The sequence below is a fragment of the Ambystoma mexicanum genome, chromosome 5p (genome assembly GCF_040938575.1).
Source record: "Ambystoma mexicanum isolate Mex_15411 chromosome 5p, UKY_AmexF1_1, whole genome shotgun sequence".
NCBI classification, from domain to species: Eukaryota; Metazoa; Chordata; class Amphibia; order Caudata; family Ambystomatidae; genus Ambystoma; species Ambystoma mexicanum.
Genome location: NC_090930.1, coordinates 952,432,202 through 952,453,050, shown reverse-complemented (window position 1 = coordinate 952,453,050; position 20,849 = coordinate 952,432,202). Strand labels below are relative to the sequence as shown.

The window sequence follows — 20,849 nt, the reverse complement described above, 5'->3', positions numbered from 1 at the left end:
AGACCTGGAGCACGAATGGTGACGAGGAGATGAATGTCTCGACTTCGTCGAGGAAGAAGCTGCTTTAGAAGTCTTATCTTTTTCCAGCTTCCCCCTACGCTCCTTCAGGGCTTTAGCTGTCATGGACATACAGTCCTCACACTCCGAACAATGGTGTTCAGCTCCCAAACACCACAGACAGACCCTGTGAGGGTCCGTTAGCGACATTTTTTTTCCACAGTCTCTGCATTTTTTAAAGCCGGACCGAGGGGTCGTCGGTTCAGACGAGGAAGCCATCGAGTATGGATCGACTATCTCGAGGAAAATGGAATAATATATCTACGAAACTGAGCAACGATATTCCGAGGCACTGAGTAAGCGCGGAAAAACAGAACTGAGCAACGGACGCTGCGCGCCGCCTTTATAGGCAGGATGACGTCGATACAGCGGCTGTCGAGGGATGTCGACGCGCAGCGCCCTCTAGAGAGAAAAAATTTCTGAGGCCAGCAAAGCTGGAAAGAGATATCTAAGATAAGGAATACGTCAGAGGACACAATCCCTTCGAAGAATACGTTACTTTTTACCTGGTAACGTTCTTTCGATGGGGTGTTCCTTCGACGTATTCCACATCGGTCAGTGATTACCAGAGCTGTGCTGCTTCGGAAAACTTTTGGCGTAGGCGTCCTGCATCGATGTCGATACGCTCCCTCGAGGACCTCCGACGTCACTGGATGTTATATGCAGGATGCACGACGCCCGTAGACTCAGTTGTTTTTCCCCCCCATAACATGTGGCACCAATCTCCTGCCAGTATTACTACAGAAAGCCTTGTGGAAACGGAAGCTGCAATCGCATAAGAAATTCTGTAGAGGGGCAGGTATGGAGGGTACGATATGGAGTACTTTGGAGGAACATCCCATCGAAAGAATGTTACCAGGTAAGAAAGTAACTTGTTCTTCGAGGGGATTGTGTCCGGCGTATTCACATCTTTGACGTACTCCCAAAGCAGTACCAACGTAAGGAGGTGGGAAAAGAATTTAGAAATTTTTAGAATGCCCAATCACATTGCAAAAGAGGACTTCCTTACCAAAAGCCAAATCTTGCCCATGGATAGAGTCCAGGGAATAATGTTTCACAAAAGTATGGAAAGAGGCCCATGTGGCTGCTTCGCAAATATTGCAAATCTGAACACCCCTCTGTAGTGCAGTGGAGGCAGCCATACCCCTAGTAGAATGAGCCCATAAGGATACTGGAGGGTCTTTTCCCGCCAAACGATAACACTCATATCATCAAAATGATCCATCTAGACAAGGTCTGCTTGGAAACAGCCTGATCTGAACACCTTCCAGCCGAACCAATAAAGAGCCGATTGCCCACTCTGACCCGAGACATCCGTGAGAGATAGAAACTCAAAACTCTCCTAGGTTCCAACCTATGGAGCATCTCCTCTTCCTTACCAAGATGTGGAGGATAGAATGCCGGAAGAATTACCTTCTGGCTCAGATGGGATTCCGACAACCTTCAGAAGAAAGGAAGGTTGTGTATCCAAAGGACAACCCTGTCCTTATGGAACACAGTGAAGGGTGGTTTGGCGGAAAGTGCCTGCAACTAACTCCCTCTGCATGTGGAAGTAACCACAACTAAAAATACCGTTTTAAAGGGCAACAGTCTCAATGGACACAAATGTAAGGGCTCAAACGGAGCTCCCATTAGGAACTTTAAAACCAAATTCAAATCCCATCAGTTAGCCCTTTGAGGAATGTTCTAATTTTAAAATCCCTATTTCTAAGACGAGCACTTAAATATGGACAGCGCCGCCAGGTAACCCTTAATGGCACCCACATGAAGGCCCTTGGGGGCTAAAGAAAGCAAAAAAGACAACACCAAAGGGATGGAACATTGGAAAGGATCCACATTCTGTACCCTGCACCAGTCTCAGAACTTCCTCCAACGGTACAGGGATTTCATTGCAGGCCTTCTGGCCAAAAGCAACACCTCCATCACGTCTTCAGTGAGGTCCCAATTCTTATATCTCAGCTTTTCAGATACCAATCATGACGGCTGAGAGACTTGACCTTTGGATAGAGAACTCAACTCCCCCCCTCCCGTGAGAACATACAGTCTCGGTAGGGAAGACGACGTGGAGGGCAGATGGAAATGTCTAGAAGGTCCGGGTACCATGCTCTCCTGGCCCATTCGGAGCAATGAGGATCATCCGGAAACCGAACCTCTGCAACACCTGCAGAATGACATGGACTGGACGGAACGCGTACAGCAGTGGGAAGGACCACTCCACTACGAACGCGTCCCCTAAGGCTCCTCTTGGAGGAAATTCCCACAAGCAGAATCTCTCATACTTCCGGTTGACACTGGTGGCGAAGAGATCCACTTTTGGGGTTCCCTAAAGGGCGAAGATCTCCAAAAGAACTTCCTGAACCAGCTCCCACTCGTGAGAGACTGTGCTCTGCCTGCTCAAAGAGTCTGCTGCCACGTTTGTCTCTGGCCAGATGAACTGCCGAGATCGAAATTTCCTGCTGGATGGTCCAGAACCAGCGCTACATCACCTCCCTGCACAGTGGGAGTGACCCCGGCCCCCCCACCCTTTTTGTTGAGGTAATGCATGGCCACTGTATCGTCCGTCATAATCAGGACATTCTTCCCCCTCTCACACACACAGCTGAAAAGCCTTCAGGGCTAGCCTGACAGCCCACAGTTCTAACAGATTGATGTGGAGTCTGGACTCCAATAGAGACCAACGACCACTGGCTGTCAGCTCGTCGGCATGAGCTCCCCAACCCGTGAGGGAAGGCGTACGTCACAATCGTCACCTCCAGCCACTGTTGCCAAAACGGAGCCCCTTTTAACAGATTTCCTTCGACAGCCCACCACAGAAGGTCCTGGGCGACAGGGCGGAATCTGAACGGGATCTGACATCCCGCTGGAGAACTGACCACTGCATCTTGAGTGCCCACTGCAGAATTCTCATCCGCAGCCTGGCCTCTGGCACCAGTAAATGCAGGATGCCATGAGGCTGAGCAATCTCAAGAACTCAAGCGCTGGGAGACTCTGGGCACGTTGAAATGTGTCTACCATCTGCAGAATGTGACGAGCCCTCATCTGGGAAGGCAAACACTGCCCCAGGGATGTCTAGCAATGCTCCGATGTACTGGAGCAGCTGGGTAGGTGTCACATGAGACTTATTTAAGTTGAGGGAGAAGCCTAGCTTGTGAAGGGAGTGGCAGGTGACGTACAGATCTAGGACTTGCTCGGGAGAGCGTGCCCTAATCAACCAGTCATCCAGGTAGGGGTAGACGTGAATCCCCTTTCCCGAGATGCGCTGCCACCACCACCACCAGCTTGGTGAAGACCCTCAGGGCGGAGGTCAATCCGAACGGCAGGACCTGAAACTGAAAATGCAAGTCGCCAGCCGCAAAACTCAGGTACTTCCTGTGCTTGGGATGAATCCGAATGCCGTAGCCGCCTGCACCACCAAACTCTCTGGAGTAGGGTGTGTAGACAAGTAGCAGGGGTCACCACTGGCTGGGTGGTATTTTTTTGGCAACAACTTATTCACTGCCGGGAGACTCTCTGGAGCAGTCCAAACCGCTGCCGCCCTTCTTTGTAAGGCCATATGAAAAGGCAACACCGGGTCTGTGGGTGGACCTTGGTCCAATAGATCGGTCAGGTCATCCTGCAGAAAATCCACAGGTGGAGCAGACCACCCCAGATACTCCGTCACCCTCGAAGTGAGGCGCCTGGCCTGCCAAACTCAACCTCCGCGGAGGTATCAAGACCACTGGCGTCATGTAAAGATTGACAAATGTCTTCCAGTTGGCTATGACCAGACAACAGGTCATCAGGGACCTCAGGAGGCACAATTCCCTCTTCATCAGACCATTCCTACACCTCTGAAATGTACTCCAAGGGTTGGAACAAGTCCACCCTGGGAGGAGGAACAGAGTTTGGGTCAAACATAGGCCGCACAGACTTGGTGAGCGCCTTTCTCGGAGCTTCCACAGCTCTCCAGGGCACCTCTGGCAAATTTTCCTCAAAAGGCGTCGAGGGCTCTCATAGAAGAGACGTCGACTTTGATGTCGATGACTTAGACAACGGCTTTGAGGCCGGAGCCTCGAGCAAGTCCCTCGACGGACATGGCACCGATGGTGTTGATGACTTCTTCGAAGGCCTCACAGGCTCAACGGCGTAGAGTACCAGTACCTGGAGCGACAGTTGCGATCCTTGTCTGATCGGGACCGCAACGGTTCCCAATATTCGCGCCGACTGCCCGAGCCCAAAGACGTGTGAGCGGTGGCTCTAGTGCGTTCCTTGCCGGCTTCTCTCGAAAGCGTGGACGGAACGGTGCCTTGCGATTCGTCATCTGCCGGCGGAATTCATCCCATTCGGCCGGCGAGTGTTTCGTTGGACAAGCCACCTGCCGTCTGGCAGAGTCCTCCGACAAGGACGTGAAAGGTGACGGCGCTTCCACGGATGCCTTGAAGAGGCAGAGGAATGGTGGGTCCCACTCCTAGAATGAGACCCCCCCCCCTGGACTTACGCCGACGCAGACAGTCGCCCCTCGAAATGGTTGGTCATAAGTCCTGCGGATTTCGACTTACGGGGTTCGGATACCCTACCGACAACTTCTGCTCCCGCAAGGCCTTCGACGTCAAAGACTGGCATTCATCTCAGTCATCAGTGGCGTGGCTCTCACCGAGGCACCAGAGGCAGACGTTGTGTGGGTCCGTAAGGGACATCTTGAACCGCAGTCCTTACACTTGATGAAGCCCGACTTCAGGGTAGCAGAAGACGAAGACATTCTCAAACAACGATAGAACGGATTCAACAGGAGAACGGAGGCACGCAGAGATTCCGAAGCACACACATTTGTGGAAAAAAACGGAACGGAGGCTACGGGCGTCATGCATCCTCCATATAACATCCAGTGACATCGACTGTCGGAGGAGGTCCTCGAGGGAGCGTATCAACGTCATCGACGCAGGACACCAACGCCAAATTTTTTTTCCGAAGCAGCACAGCTGTGGTAATCGCTGTCAAAGATGTGGAATATGTTGGAGGACACAATCCCCTCGAACTGCATAACTCAAATAGGAAGTACCCAACACTCCATACAATCTGTGGCAGGAAAATCTGATAAGGCGACACCTTAACAATCAAATAGCAGCACGCATGCCAGTAAAAAGAAGTCAACAGTAGGCCAGTGGCAAACTGCTGGTGCAGCAGGGTGCACCGCCAACAGGAGTGCTCCAATGGTCACCTTACCATCAAATATCCTACCAGCAAGCAGAATTCAGAATACCAGATAAATGAGGAATGAATAAAGAACCCTAATGTCTTGCAGAACAGGTTTTTAAATCTGTTTCACTTTTGTTTCCAGTGCCTTTCAGAGGGCATAGTGCTGAACAGTTTGTTAACATAGGATCTAGTTAATGTTCCGAAACTGAAATGGAAAACCTAAAACTAGCCGTCAAAATAGAAATAAAAAGATTGCCCATGATCCCATATGGGCACAAATTTGCAAGCACAAATAAAATGTTTGCTTGGGAATATACATGCTGCATTGAATCGCCTACTCCTGCATCTAAGCAGATAAGCAATTTATAATTAGCTCATTGAATGGTGTACAACATTTTACAACTTCAGAAGGCAAACAGTCGTTAAATCATTTAACTTCTGCAGTCTAGAAAAAAGGTTAAATTAAAACTTTCAATGAACAATTGGCTATAAAACTCACATGCTTGGTAGGTGGTTCACTTTGAGGTAATGAGCAAGGTGTCAAGACTGGCGAATTTGACAGACTGCAGAGCTCTGGGAAGGGATTTGGGATAGCCGGCAAGGATGATGTTCGAAACTGCTGTTCCTCTTCTTGAAGGCGTCTGCAGTACAAAAAAAGAAATCATGAGAACAGAAGAAATCAAAATGTAAAACAGGCCCCCTTTCATCATACAAGTTACTATCCCCCCATTCCCCCATTAAGATGTGGGTTTCAACTCTGGAGACGAGACCAAACCAACTTTCAAGAGCAGAAAACATGTGCCAACCCCATCCATTTCACTGGAACCCAATCCAAGGTGGTCTTGGTAGAACCAAATTACAAACATTCCCATGCTGAGTGAGCACCACCTTGGCCAAGAAAGATTAGCTGATGCTTCCTAAAGCCTGACATTCTCTACCACACCTTTCAAATCAGTTCACAGGCATCATTCAAGGCACAGTCCCATCTGGACAATCATAAGCGGGACCCTATTCCTTAAAACAAGGTCATGGGTTGCAGCTCAACCTAGCAATACGCTGCCCTAAAAAAGGCATCCTTCTGTGCAAACAGCACCCACAATAAATAAAGTTTACTTGTTACAATGCTTCAATTAAAGCTTTAGATCATAACCAACATTACACAGCTCTTCAGAGTCCGCCACAGCGTCATTGTGGAACAATTTGTTTCTCTGCAAACATATTGCAAGCTTCAACCTCTTTGCTGACACTACATGACGACCGCCATCAATAAATCCAAGATGGTGAACAGGTCACAAATACTGTGGTGGAGTAACACCCTATGATTTGTTGCAGAGTGAAGCACTAGTGTAGCATGGGGCACTGGGGTCCTCAACAGGGGAGGGAAGACTGATTAGGATCATAACGAAGTGTGTAAGTGGCACTGGTGGAGCTGGCTGGGGTGATTAGTACCCCTGAGCCCCATCACAACTGGTATACACACCCCACTGCCCAGCTCACTGGGTTGGCCTGGCAGCAAAACAGCTTAAAGCATGCAGACACAAACTGTACCACACCATCCCTATGGCATGAAGTACCCACACGCTGTGGCCCGCTGGTTACTAGGTAAACGAGGGGTGGGGGCGGAGTATACTCAGCACTAGCATTGTTCAGGGTGCAGTCATTGCCCTGTCTGAAAAGATTCCAGCGAAGCAGCAGCGTCTAAACTGGTTAAAAAAAAAAAAGATTTTTGAAAATATAAAGCAATGTGCGTGCCCAAGGCTATGAATGTCTGTTCAAGAGAAGCTGGCATGGCCACAAAGTCACTTCTGGAACGCTACGGCCACAATCTATACCAGAACTCCCAATACAGTACTATGATGTTGCATTGACGCTGGCATGGGCACTATAAGTTGCATGATTAAGCTCCTCTGCTCCCAAAAACATGCACGCTCCTTTATATTGTGGACTGGAGAAAATGTTGCAAAATGCTCCCATATACAGCTGGCAGCAGGTCTAGATTATCTTTTTAACTTGTGGCTTTTTACCCCATTTCTTTAAAATGGTGTTTTAAATTTCCACACTCCCACACATGAACATTTGCCAAAGGGAGATTATCTCCATTTCCCCATACATTAGCTATGCAGCTTTGCCAGTTGTGCCAGTTCATGGAAGACGTTAATGTGCCCGCCCAAGAAAATATTCACCTGCTGCCACAGTCCTTGAAGATCCAATGGCAGTGCCTACTGCAGTAGTGAATTACGAACTTCATTAAAGTAGCAGGCACCTCTCAAAATGTACGCAAAAATCACTTGCTATACCAAAACCCAGCAGTTCACATGGCACATCAGGACATAAGGTACCCAACACACCATTCACATACAAGGAAAGCTCGAGGCATGAACCGAGGTTGTGCAGCAGGAATGTAATACTGCACTACCAATTAAAAGATTTTTAATTGCCTGTAGTAGCACTTAGTATGCTGGTCAGTACTTGGGAGCAGGTCCTCGACAAAACCGTGTGGCCAATGAACCCCCACAAGAATGAAGGATGCAGTTCCTCAAGTCAGAATTGCTCCAACAATTCGATTTCACATTCTAATATTTCACAAATTAAAAAAAATGTATTGTTATAAATTGTTTCTTTTATAATGCACAAGCTACACAAAGTACTTCCCTTCAACCCCAGTTTTGGACTATATACGACAATGAAAAATGAAGGCGAGGCAAAACGACCGCTGGCTGACTACCCCAAAACACCATGGCATTTAACCTTCTTAAAAAAAATGGTAAAATGAAACTACCCAGGGCATAACAGGGACCTCCAAAAAGTAAGGCAAACCGAAATGAACTTTGAGATGAAGATCAACATTTTGATACATTAATTTAAAGCAGTTCTCCAATCTAAATGGAGCAAATTAGAAGACTGAAAGGTAGCAGCAGGTCACATTTAAACTAGTGACACAATAGAGGGGTGCCGAAAACAAGGAATGAAAACCACATTTACCTGGGTCACCACAAAATTCCATAAACCCTGAATTTAGAGCAGGAAAAGATGGGCCATATACATGTGCCACAATGTTAAAGCGACCATGACCTTGAAAAGGCCAACAACTTCTAGCAAGGCATAAACAAAACGCTATAGGTTGCCTGCATAACGTTCAGGCCAATGATAAGCCTGAAAAACAGTGCTGCAATGGCAAGTTAAGTAGTTAACACGTCGCAAACGTTGTAGTCGCTCGACATTGGCCAGTGAGAATTTCAAGTGGGTGAACAGGTAATGTCGTCAAGTGGAAAGCTCGCAAATTAACCATGTGCTCAGTCATTAAAATCCCTTCAGGCCACCCCTCGTTAACCAATTGCTGTGAAGGGCCCCTGGGTTTTGCCGATTGTCAATCAGCAGGTCCCAGGAAGTCTATTCTCACAGGTTTTCAAGTGCCTGGTCACCTGCGTAAAGCAGGAGGGACTCCATAGACTTTCCTCCACCTTACTGCCCTGCCAGATGCTTCCATGGAGGAGGGTTATAAACCCCTCAAAGAATAGTGTCATTTGTATAGCGCACCAAACCTGAAGGCATCAAGGCGCTGGTTACAGAAAGAGTTGCTTAGGAGCTCAGAAAGGCAAGGTAAATGCACCAGGCAATAGACACGGAACTTAGGAACACGATAAATCGTTAACGAATGGTTAGGTAATACATGTGTTGCAATACTTTCTCATGAACATCGTTAGCTTGTTTTGCTTTGTGCCCCCATTTTCACATTACACATTTGAACGTACTGTGCTTATGGCATGGGGTATTTAATTTGTACGATGGCACTCCCACTCCTTGGACCACAATGGTAAGAACTTAACTAATTTGGCATCTGTATAGGTTTGGTGGTGCGAGGAGGAGGGGTTACATTACAACCAAGAATAATCTTTGAATCCATGGTAGACAACCGAAATCTACCACCACTTACCAGAGTTTAGCCTGGTTTCATTTTAGCTTGGGATGGTTGGGCTGGCATACTGTGAATGATACACATGCAAAAAAGAAATTTACTTTCAGCATTGGAGCAGTTTAAGTGGGAAGAAAAACAAGTAAGAGTCCAAGTATAGCCTATGCAGAAAAGGGGCAGTTTCATGATCGCACAGCCAGGTGGATAGTTGAAGTGCATCACACTCACCCTTGGAACATGATGGTGCAGTGCATCATAGACTGGAACCCAATTCAACCCCTTCAGATTAATAAAGTACTGCACTGTGGGTATTGACAATAAGGAACAAGTTTCTTCCGTTTTTCTCCAGCCTGGGTCTGGCATGGATTCACATGCTCATGAATATTCTCCGGCATCAGGCTGGGAATCCTCGGTAAAGAAAAAAATGAGTTTCAATTTTCGTTTCTGAACTGTCTTTCTACTAATAACCTATCACTGGTCTCTTGGTCATACTGCCCCCAGCCAATGACTGCCCTCTACCTAAGCCCCTCTGGCAGCCATCTTCAGATTTTGTAGCACGTAAATCGGAAGTAGGACCAAGAGAAGAGCCTCAGAGGGGTTGGAGGGAGGGTTCGCATGTGAATCCATGCCAGACCCATGCTGGAGAACAGTTACAGGCAAGTGACTTGTTTCTTCTCCAGCATGGGGTCTGGCATGGATGCTCATGAATACAAAGCAAAAACAAAGAGGTGATGGCTGGAAGGTTTAGAATGAATCTTAACCACTGGCATTGCTCTGGGCAACCCTCCAGACCACTGTTCTTCACCTGCCAAGCCATTACAGAAGGGGAAAGACCATATGCAAGTCAGGCTTGGCCCCACCCCAAAAGGGGCAGTCCAGCCCGAACTGCTAGGCCACATCCCTTCTGCACAAGACCAAGCCTGATTTGCATATGGTTTTTCCCCTTTTGTAATGGCTTGGCAGGCGAAGAACGATGGTCTGGAGGGTTGCCCAGAGCAATGCCAGAGATCAAGATTTATTCTAAACTTTCCAGCCATCAACTCTTTTGTTTTGCTATTGTCACCCCGAGTGGGAAGGGTATGCCCAGACGTGGGTCCCTTGCCTGCTGGGCCTAGAGACCCAAGCTACTCCTCACTGATGACGCCCAACAAGGCTGAAACATGTCTGGGGATGCTTGTGGTCTCGTGCAAAAGGGATGTGACCTAGCAGTTCGGGCTGGACTACCCCTTTGGGGGTGGTACCAAGCCTGATTTGCATATGGTTTTTCCCCTTTTGTAATGGTTGGCAGGCGAAGAACAACGGTCTGGAGGGTTGCTCAGAGCAATGCCAGAGGTCAAGATTTATTCTAAACCTTCCAGCCATCAACTCTTGTTTTGCTATGCTCATGAATATAATGCATAGCAGTACACATGCAACCACGGGAGGTGGCAAGGCTCAACATCAAGCATCTCTTACCTCCTCACCAGGCTCACCTTCAAGCGAACAGGTTGCGCAGCACTGCCTGGACGACTCTAGACTCCTCCCTGGAATCCCAGTCGATGCAGTAGAATCTCATGAAGGTGAGAGTCGACCTCCACGTAGCAGCCCTGCAGATGTCCAGCAGGGGCACACCAGACAGGAATGCTGTAGTAGCAGCGATTGCTCAGCTTGAATGAGCTTGTACAGCTAGACAAACGTCGGTTTGCCAACCGGTGACCATACATGATGCAGACAGAGCCATCTGGAAATGCAAGCCTTCGAGAGGGCCTTCCCTTGGTTCACAGGTCCAAAGTTCAAACACAGCTGTGATGTCTTCTGAAAACTGTCGACGTAGAACTTCAGCGCTCTAGCCACATCCAGCAAGTGCAAAGTCCTCTCAGCCGGCGACAAAAAGAAAACAGGTAACACCTAGGGCTCGTTGAGATTGAAGTCAGACAGCACCTTGGGCATGAAGGAGGGGTGGGTCCTTTACACTACCCTCGTCTCATGGATGTCAGGTATGGAGGTTTACAGGAGAGGGCCTGGATCTCTCCCACTCGTCATGCAGAGGTGATGGCCCCAAGAAACGCTGTCTTCCACGATAGGAACTTCAGTGGTACCGAATGCAAGGGCTCAAATGGTGGACCCATGAGCCTGGTCAGCACCACGTTGAGCTCCCACGCCAGGGCCGGAGCCTTCACCGGCGGGAACAAGCGGGACAGTCCTTTCATGAACTCCTTCACCAGGCGGCGAGACCACAGCGACGTGTAGCTGGAGAGAGCCACCAGATGGATCTTGATGGCGGCATGCGACAGCCCTGCCTTGGCCAGCGACAGCAAGTACAGCAGCACTTGAGGGGGTGTAATCCATAGAGGGTTGATCTGTGCACGGCACCAGACAGAACCTCTTCCACTTATGTCCATAGCACTTAAGAGTCGAGGACACCCTGGCCTTTGCAAGTATCTCCTGCCAGGATGTCGTAGCCTCCGAACTCTAGTGCTGCAGGAGCCAGGCCTGTAGATTCAGCGATCCCGGGTTGGGATGGGAATAGTTTCTTACCTGTAACTCCATTTCTCCAGCATTGGTATCTTTCATGGATTCACATGCTTTGAATATTCCCCGTCGTCAGGCTGGGAATCCCCGGTACATTATATAGACCCTTTCCCGTAGGAAAACTTTTTCGACGCTTATGCGTCCTATCCACCTCGTTTTGTATCATGCGTGCCCGTGCCATGTATCATGACGTCAGGACGTCATGATATAAATACAGGCCCCGCCCCCGCGCTCCCTCAGATTTCGGCCCCCAAAGTAGTGGGGGAACCGGTTTGCATGATCAGGGGAGGCAGGTGGGCGCATGTGAATCCATGAAAGATACCAATGCTGGAGAAATGGAGTTACAGGTAAGAAACTATTCCCTTCTCCAGCATTGGATCTTTCATGGATTCACATGCTTTGAATAGATTACATAGCAGTACCACCCCCAAGAGGAGGCGTGCATGCAAACCCATATACTTTCTTCGCAAAGGCCGTTCCCTATGATCATGTATACATCAGTAATAGTTAACATAGGAAAAAACGAACCACATAGTCATAAATTCCACAGGATGCAAACCCCGCAGCCGGGGCTTACCTTATTGGAATAGGTGTCGAAGCACCGCCTGTCCCATCCGGGTGTCTTCGGCATGTTGCTGCGACAGGCAGTAATGGCGGGTAAAGGTGTGTGTAGTCGCCCAGGTAGCCGCCATGCAGATGTCCCCTAGAGGGACTCCGGCCCACAGTGCCGTCGACGATGCCGCTGCTCTAGTTGAATGAGCTCTTGGCCGTCGTAGAAGAGGCTTCCCTGCCCTGGAATGGCAGTACGAAATGGTAGATGACACCCATCTTGATAGTCCTTGCTTTGAAATGGCTTTTCCTCTAGCACCCAAACCATAGGCCACGAACAGCTGTCTCGTTTCTCTGAACGGTTGCGTACGATGAAGATAAAACTTGAGAGCCCTTTTTACATCCAATGTGTGTAGCATGCGCTCCGCTCCCGAGCATGGCTCCGGAAAAAACGTAGGTAACACAATAGAGGAGTGTTTATGGAACACCGAAGGAGCTTTTGGTATGAACTGTGGGTTAGTGGCTAGGACTACCTTGGTCTTGAAAAATCGTAAGTATGGTGGGTCTACCATTAGAGCCTGAACTTCTGAAATACGTCGGGCTGAAGTGATGGCCACCAGGAAGGCCAATTTCCACGACAGAAACTTTAGAGACGATGATGACATTGGCTCAAAAGGAGGCTTCATAAGAGACGTTAAGACCAGATTGAGGCTCCACTCCGGCGGAAATTTCTTCTCTGGAGGGAAACTCCGAAAGAGGCCTTTAAGGAAGTGCTTAATCAGGCGGTCGCTGAACAATGGTGCTGAGTGCCGTCGACGAGTAAACCTGGAGATGGCTGCTAGGTGTACTTTTATTGACGACACCGACAGGCCCTTTTGAGCTAAGAACAGCAAGTATGGAAGGAGCTGTTCCGGCTTAATCGACTGCGGGGCCAAACCTGGTTGATCCTCACACCATTGACAGAAACTTTTCCATTTGTACGCGTATGAGGCGTTTGTGGAAGGTGCTCTTGCCGCTTGCAGGATACGTCGACAGTCCTCCGGAATCGGTAGCCGACCACATTCGGCGAAGTCAGGAGCCAGGCCGTCAACTGGAGGCTGTCCGGGTCGTGATGCCAAACGACACCCTCCTGTCGAGACAGAAGGTCGGGGGTCTTCCGGAATCTCATTGGTTCCGCCGCCGCTAAGTGTAATAGGTCTGAAAACCACACCTGTCTGGCCCAGTATGGGGCCACCAGAATTACCCGACATGGGTACCTGAGGATCCATTGCAACGTCCTCCGGACAAGGGGAAATGGAGGGAATGCATACAGGAATTTGTTCGTCCATGGGAATGAGAACGCATCCCCCAGTGAGCCCTGTTGAGGCCATCTGCTTGCGTATTGATGGCATTTTTTGTTGTTCCTCGTTGCAAACAGGTCTATGGAAGGTTGTCCCCATTCCTTGAATACTTGTTGAAGTTGTTGGTCGTTCAGCACCCATTCGTGGACTTCGTTCATTTCTCTGCTGAGGGCATCGGCTTCCACGTTTCTCACTCCTGGTAGGTGGAACGCTAAGATTTTCATGTTGTGTTGTAGGGCCCAATGCCAGATTTTCTGTGCCTCCGTCGATAGGGACCTGGAACGTGTCCCTCCTTGTTTCCTCAAGTAGAACATCGTAGTGGTGTTGTCCGTCATGACACGCACCACCGAGTCCTTCAGTTGAGGAAGAAAAGACTTCAGAGCCCATCGCACTGCTCTCAGTTCTAGCAGGTTGATATGCAGTGAGGACTCCTGCAAAGACCACTGGCCTTGTACCTGTAACGTATCCAGATGAGCTCCCCATCCGCTCAGCGATGCATCCGTCACCACCGTCTTTTGGAACTCTGGTTCCAGCAGAGGCATTCCTTTCGTTAGATGATTCGACACTTTCCACCAGCCGAGTGCTTGAACTAGTTGTTCGTCGACGACCAGTCTGTCGGACCAGCGACCTCTGCTCTGCTCCCAACGGTCCGCTAGAAATTCCTGGCAAGGCCTCATAAACAGACGGCAGTTGTTTATTAACGGAATGCAGGACGACATGGTCCCTAGCAGGGACATGTACTTGCCCACTGAGACCTTGGTACCGCCTCTCCATTCCGACGCCTTGTTTTGAAGTTTCTGAATTCTTTCGCTGGATGGTTTCACCAGGCTTGTGTGTGTATGAAACTCCGCTCCTAGAAAAACCAAGGTCCTCGAAGGCTCTACGGAGGACTTGTCGAAGTTTATTGCGAAGCCCAGTTCCTGTAACATGGACATTGTGGCTCGTAGACTGTCTCGTGTTTGTTCCTTGGATGAACCTCTGACCAGCCAGTCGTCTAGATATGGATAGACATGATGACCATCCTTCCTTAAATGGGCCGCTATAGGGGCCAAGCACTTGGTGAACGTCCTGGGGGAGGACTTGAGCCCGAACGGGAGGACCTTGAACTGAAAATGCTTTCTCCCGACGACGAATCTTAGATATCTCCTGTGTCGTGGGCGTATCGGGATGTGAAAATAAGCATCTTGAAGGTCTAGTGATGATAGATAATCCATGGGTTGCACCGACCCGATAACCTCTTGGAGCTTTAGCATTTTGAATTTTAGGCTCTTTAACCACTTGTTGAGTACCCTCAGGTCGAGAATGGGCCTCCATTTGCCGTTTGGCTTTTTGACAACAAAGAACCTGGAATAAACTCCTTTTCCTTCCTGTGCCACAGGAACTCTTTCTACCGCCCCTTTTCGCAACATAAGCGCCGCCTCTTGTCGTAGGATTCGGAGGTGGGGCTGTGTCAAGAATAAAGGAGGAAGACGCAGAGGCTGGTCTTTGAATTGCAGCGCATGACCCATGCGAATCGTGTCTAGGACCCATCGATCTGTGGTGATGCATTTCCATCGGTCGAAGTGATGAGACTCGACCCCCCAGGACGTTCCGAAGGCCGTCATTGGTTGCTGGTTTGCTTGTTCTTCGTTGACGACGGACCTGAGCCTCGCCGCCTGGAGGCTTGATAGTCCCTGCTTCTACGTGCCGACTGGGACGCTCGTCTAAACCCTTGTGAAGAGTACGAGGGCCTGTTAAATCCACGGTCCCTCGAGGCTCCAAAGCGGGAGTTTCCAGAAGCACCCATGAAGGGCCGAAAAGAGCGAAAATTTCTACCCGTTTGAAGGGTGCCGAGGGACCTAGCAGTATCCGTGTCTTCTTTCATCCCCTTCAGAGCTTCGTCAACCTTTTCGCCAAACAGGTGTTCCCCTTCGCATGGCATGTCCAGGACTTTGTACTGTACTTCAGGACGGAAAGTAGTGCATTTGAGCCACGCTTGTCGACGAAGCACTACCCCATGGTTGATTTGTTTGAAACCAGACTCTGCTAGGTCAACTGCGATATTGATAGCGTGGTTCGAGGCCTCTTCGCCATCCCGCACCAGTAACATAGCTGCTTTCCGGTGTTCGTCTGGCAGGTGTTCTAGGATAGGGGCTAGTTTGTGCCACATTTCCCTATCATATCGTGACACGATCGCTAAGGAATTGGCTGCTCTTACTGTCGTCGCTCCAACCGAGAGCACCTTCTTTCCAAAGGCGTCCTGCCTCCTAGCCTCGCTTTCAGGTGGCGTTGAACATTTTTGCTGGACCCTGGCTTTCCTAGCCGCTGCCGCCGACACCACCGAGTCCGACAGAGGCTGTGATGTTAGACATTTCGGAGTGGACTCCGGAGCTTTAAACTTTTTCTCGATCCGTCCCTTTATGGCTGGCTCCGAGAACGGATGGCGCATCGTCTTGAGACCTTCTTGCCACACGTGGTCAAGGATTGGGATGGCAAATACCGATTTTCTCCTTTGACCCATATGGTCAAAAAGGAAACAGTCTTTCTTCTGCTCCTCAGGAATCGAGCCGAATTCGGAACAAGCTTTTCCCATCATTGCATGGAAGGCTCCCACATCATCAGGGGGAGATGGCTGTGTCTGGCTCCTCGTAGACTAACTCTACATCCGAATTCCATGTTGGGTCCCTCGACGGTGACAGGGAGATGTCTGACCCGGAGTCATCCAGTATAGAGTCGGACTCCGACAACTCACCCTCCTCCTGAGCTCGAGGACGATCTTTCACCGCCTGGGGAGCCGATGGGTGTTTCGTCGTCGAGCGAGCCGTACAAGTTTGCTCGTCGACGGAAGGTACGGACAAAAGTGACGATGACGTCCCAGGTTGAGGGATCTGCGTATCCAGCCGCTGCAGGAGTTTCTGAAGAGTATTAAGCACATCCAGAGACAAAACCGTCTGGGGGGTCAGTAACGTGGATGATATGGGTACCATACCCCCGCTCGCACTCGTCGCCGTCGACGTGGAAGGCCGTAAGCCTAAATCCGATGGCTGCAGAACTACGTCACCTTCCCCTTCCACCGAGCAGGCCGTGTCTGGCTGCAGTAAGACCTCAGGGGGGATCGGGTCATAGACCTCAGGCAGCCAAGCCATAGACTGAGTCTCCGTCGACGAAGGAATCCCAACCGCTGCTGCTTGAACGGTAATAGGCATCGTCAATGACACCGAGGTCGACGAGCTAGTCGTCGAGCCCTTAGACTTCGTCGTCGATTTCGATGCCGACTTCCCGGCTGAAGCTTCTCGACTCATGGAAGACCTGGGACGGTCCCTTGAGGAGGATTCCGACAGCGCCAGCCTCTCCGTCTTAGATGAGGAGGAGGGCTTTTTATGTGATGAGGAGGATCCAGCATGTTTCCCCTTATGCTTGTCCTCAGCGCGAATTTCTGCTGGTCGTACCTTCTTCGATGGAGGCTCCGACTTGCTCCTGGAGGCCGTGGAGCCAACTTCCGAAGCCGGGTAGGCACCCGCTCCGTCATTAAGCCAGTCGACCAGCCTTCTTTTACGGTCCTTAAGGGTTTTTTGGGAGAAACCCTGGCATATTTCACATGTATCCGCCGTGTGGTGCGGGTGGAGACAGTAGATACAATCCATGTGGCCGTCTCCTTCATAAACCTTTTTGAGGCCACAGGTTGCACACGGGCGAAATAACGCCTTTCCAGACATAATTCACCAGAATTTGAACTTCGCCGAAGCGAAACAGACAAAAACAACCTAGTTTTCACTAGTAGTAAACACGAGGATCCCACTACTTTGAAAGACGGTTGAAATCTGAGGGAGCGCGGGGGCGGGGCCTGTATTTATATCATGACGTCCTGACGGCACGGGCACGCATGATACAAAACGAGGTGGATAGGACGCATAAGCGTCGAAAGAGTTTTCCTATGGGAAAGGGTCTATATAATGTACCGGGGATTCCCAGCCTGACTGGGAATATTCAAAGCATGTGAATCCATGAAAGATCCAATGCTGGAGAAGTAGGATGACGCCTCCTTCCCTGCCGAGAAGATCTGCATCCGTTGGCAGTTTGACTGGAGGTTTGGGGGGGGGGGGGAAAGACGCTGACAAGTCCACAAGGTCCGGGAACCATATCGGCCATGGCCACGCCAGTGCGATGAGGATCATCCTGCACCGGGACGTCTGAGTTGACTGATGAGTCTCAGAAGCAACAGTGGGAATGCATACAGGAACAGGCCGTCCCAGGGGAAGAAAAATGCATCGCCCATGCTCCCCGGCTGGTGAACCTCGGGACTTTTGTTCGTCGCCGTCGTCGTGAACAGGTCGATCCTGGGACTGCCTCTTCATGTGAATAGGAGATCCACTTGATCCTGCCGAAGTTCCCACTCGTGGCAAGAGCGCAGCTCCCTGCTGAGAGTCAGCGATGGTGTTTTTCACTCCTGCCAGATGAAAAGGTACTAGGAACATTCCCTGGGCGACAGCCCAGTGCCACAGGTCCTGCGCTTCCTTGGATAGGGCTGGGGATCTGGTGCCCCCTGCTTCCAGATGTAGAACATCGTGGTGGTGTTGTCGGTGAAGATCCGTACCACTTTGCCTTTGATGGACGCAAGGAAAGCCCTGAGGGCCCAGAACACGGCCCGGAGCTCCAGGACGTTGATGTGCAGGGACCTCTCCTCCGGGAGCCACAGGCCTATCACGTGGAGATCTCTGGTGTGCGCTCCCCAACCCTCCTGGGAGGCGTCCGTCGTCACTGTTTCCTGGTGTGTTGGGATCTGGAAGTCCATGCCCACTTCGAGATGTGTGCGGGTGCCCCACCACCAGAACGCTTGACAGAAATTCTTGTTGAGGGAGATCTGGTCTTCGAAGCTCCCCGCCACTTTCAGCCAACGGGTGTCGAGGAACTCCTGCAGTGGTCACATCTGCACCCTGCACAGGCGCACAAGGTAGATACAAGATGACATGCCGAGCAGGGACTTGATGGACCTCACTCTGGCCACTTACATGGTCAACAGCCGTTGTACCTTGCCCAGGATGGCCTTCGTCCTCTCATCTGACGGTGAAGCCAACCGCGCCACTGTGTAGAGTCTGGCTCCCAGGAACAGGGCGTCCTGTGACGGTACCAAGTGGGATTTCGCAAAGTTGATCGAGAATCCCAGCTCCGTGAGCAGGCGGACGTTTTTCGCTGTGTGGTCAGTGAGTTCTCTTGACTTTGCTCGGATGAGCCAATCGTCCAGGTAGGGGTAAACATGGATCCCTGCAGGCGCAGCTGCGCCGCCACCGGTGCCAGGCACTTGGTAAAGACCCTCGGGCCGACTTCAACCCGAAGTACAGGGCCATGAACTGGTAGTGCCACCCTTGGACCACGAAACGTAGGAACTTTCAAAGTCCTTTGTGTATGGGGATGTGAAAGTAAGCATCCTCCAAGTCCAGCAATGATACGAAGTCGCCTTCCTCCAGCTGTCCGGGCACGCACTGAAGGGTAACCATCCCGAACTTCTGGGCTTTGATGCATTTGTTGAGGCACCGAAGGTCCAGGATGGGTCGCCAGCCGCCGGTCTTCTTTCGGACAAGGAAGTACCGCAAGTATACTCGAGCCCTGGAGCCTCTTTGAGACGAGTTCTATTGCACCCTTTCTCAGCATGGCTCGTACCTCCAGAAGCAGCTGTGGAACGTGGTTTTCTTTCCTGGCCACAGGAGGGAAATGAGGGCACTTTCTTTGAAACTCCAGAGTGTGCCTGTGGGCCATGTCATCTAGCACCAAACGGTCGGTGGAGATGGACTCCCGTTCGCCAGCCGCCCTCCCCCCGGGGTGCTTAGGTGGGGGCCCAGACGTCACGGCCGGTTCAATCCTGTTTCACCGAGGCCTTGCCACCCTGGGCTCCTTGGCGATGACGGTATCGACCGGTCGTGCTGCGGCCTCTAAGCTACCTGCAACGAGGAACAGGCAGCTTGACGGTACGACGATACACTGCTGCCAAATCTTTTGGAGGCACCTTGAAATTTGTCTAGGGAGGTCCGAAAGGATGGCAGTCGAAGAGCGCCTAGGGCACGGGCCGTCTCGGTGTCCGCTTTGATGGCCTGTAGCGACTCGTCCACTGCTTTCCCGAATAGGTCGTTTCCATCGAAGGGCATATCCAGTACCCTGGTCTGCACGTCCCGACAGAAGTCTGTGGGCTTGAGACATTCAAAAGGCACAATCCACAAAAGTTACCTGCCTTTTGTTTTAATAAAGCTAAATTAGTGCTGGTCTGAAAATAGTCTCACCCCAATTACTCCCATTAACTGAGGGGACAATGTAAAAACACATTGTCCCACCGATCCAAAAATATCAGTGGCACTTCGTGGCTGGAAGAAGGGGTAGGCCTGTAAAGTGTTTCTCCATATCCGACCCTCGAGACAAGCCCAATTCAATTTGCGTGCACTCGGATGGATTTCCATACCATATACAATTGCCGGGAATCACTTTTCCTTAGTAAAAGTGGTAGGAGTGAAAAACCACAAAGTGATTTCAGTAATTTTCAGTTGACATATGTATTTGTAGTGTTACTCTCCAATTCGAGGGCCAGATCTTTTAGCAACTAAGTGGTGCTTAACTGGAAGCCTAGATATTTTACTCGTTTTACCACCGGCAATGTGTTGATCCATTCTCCAATGCAATTTGTAGATTTGCTGTCTGAGTATTATATTGGATTTAGTTGGATTACTGGATCATTTTTGCATGCAAACATTTCAATGGCTTTAATTAGAGGCTGTAGCCCTATGGTATATTGTCAATTAAGGCCATGTCATCGGATTAGGCCAAAAAATGAATTGCAAGTTTCCTTATAGATGGGCAGATAAGCATATGACCATGCAGATATTCAGGGAGATCGGCGAGGTTGAGGTTGAAATGAAAGGCTGCAATAATGCAGTCTCGTCCTACTCCGTTGTCAATTGGTATGTCTGTAGATTAATAACCCATCAGATTCAGTCTAACCTGAATTGTGGCATGTTCATGCAAGCCCATGATAATATGCAACAGGCCTTCTGGGAAATCTTTTTTACTTGCACCATAGTTTAGCCCTGTTGACCAAATCAAAATCTTTCACTAGGTCAATAAGGGCAATGTAAGCCTGCTTTGATTTATGCATACTTTGTTCCTTTATGTTCATTACTAATCAATTCAGTATAGTGGATACACCCTTCCAGAAGCCAGTCTGCTGTCCTTTAAATCCCAGCGCACAAGGACGTGGCTCTGGGCATGGCAACGCCCCTCAAGGTCCCTCCTTTGGCACCTCACCTTATACCTTTTTAACAGACACTTTAAAACCTGGCTAT

The 20,849-nt window shown here is 50.0% G+C and overlaps 1 protein-coding gene across 5 annotated transcripts in view; it reads right to left on the bottom strand.

The window, feature by feature from the left end:
* The window catches only part of GRB10 (growth factor receptor bound protein 10), an 848,605-nt gene that overhangs the window by 310,871 nt on the left and 516,885 nt on the right, over positions 1-20,849 (bottom strand). For all 5 annotated transcript variants that reach the window (XM_069613407.1, XM_069613409.1, XM_069613406.1 and 2 more), the window contains one exon: positions 5,732-5,873. In XM_069613407.1, the coding sequence (XP_069469508.1) occupies positions 5,732-5,873 (142 nt within the window). The remainder of the gene's footprint in view (positions 1-5,731; positions 5,874-20,849) is intronic.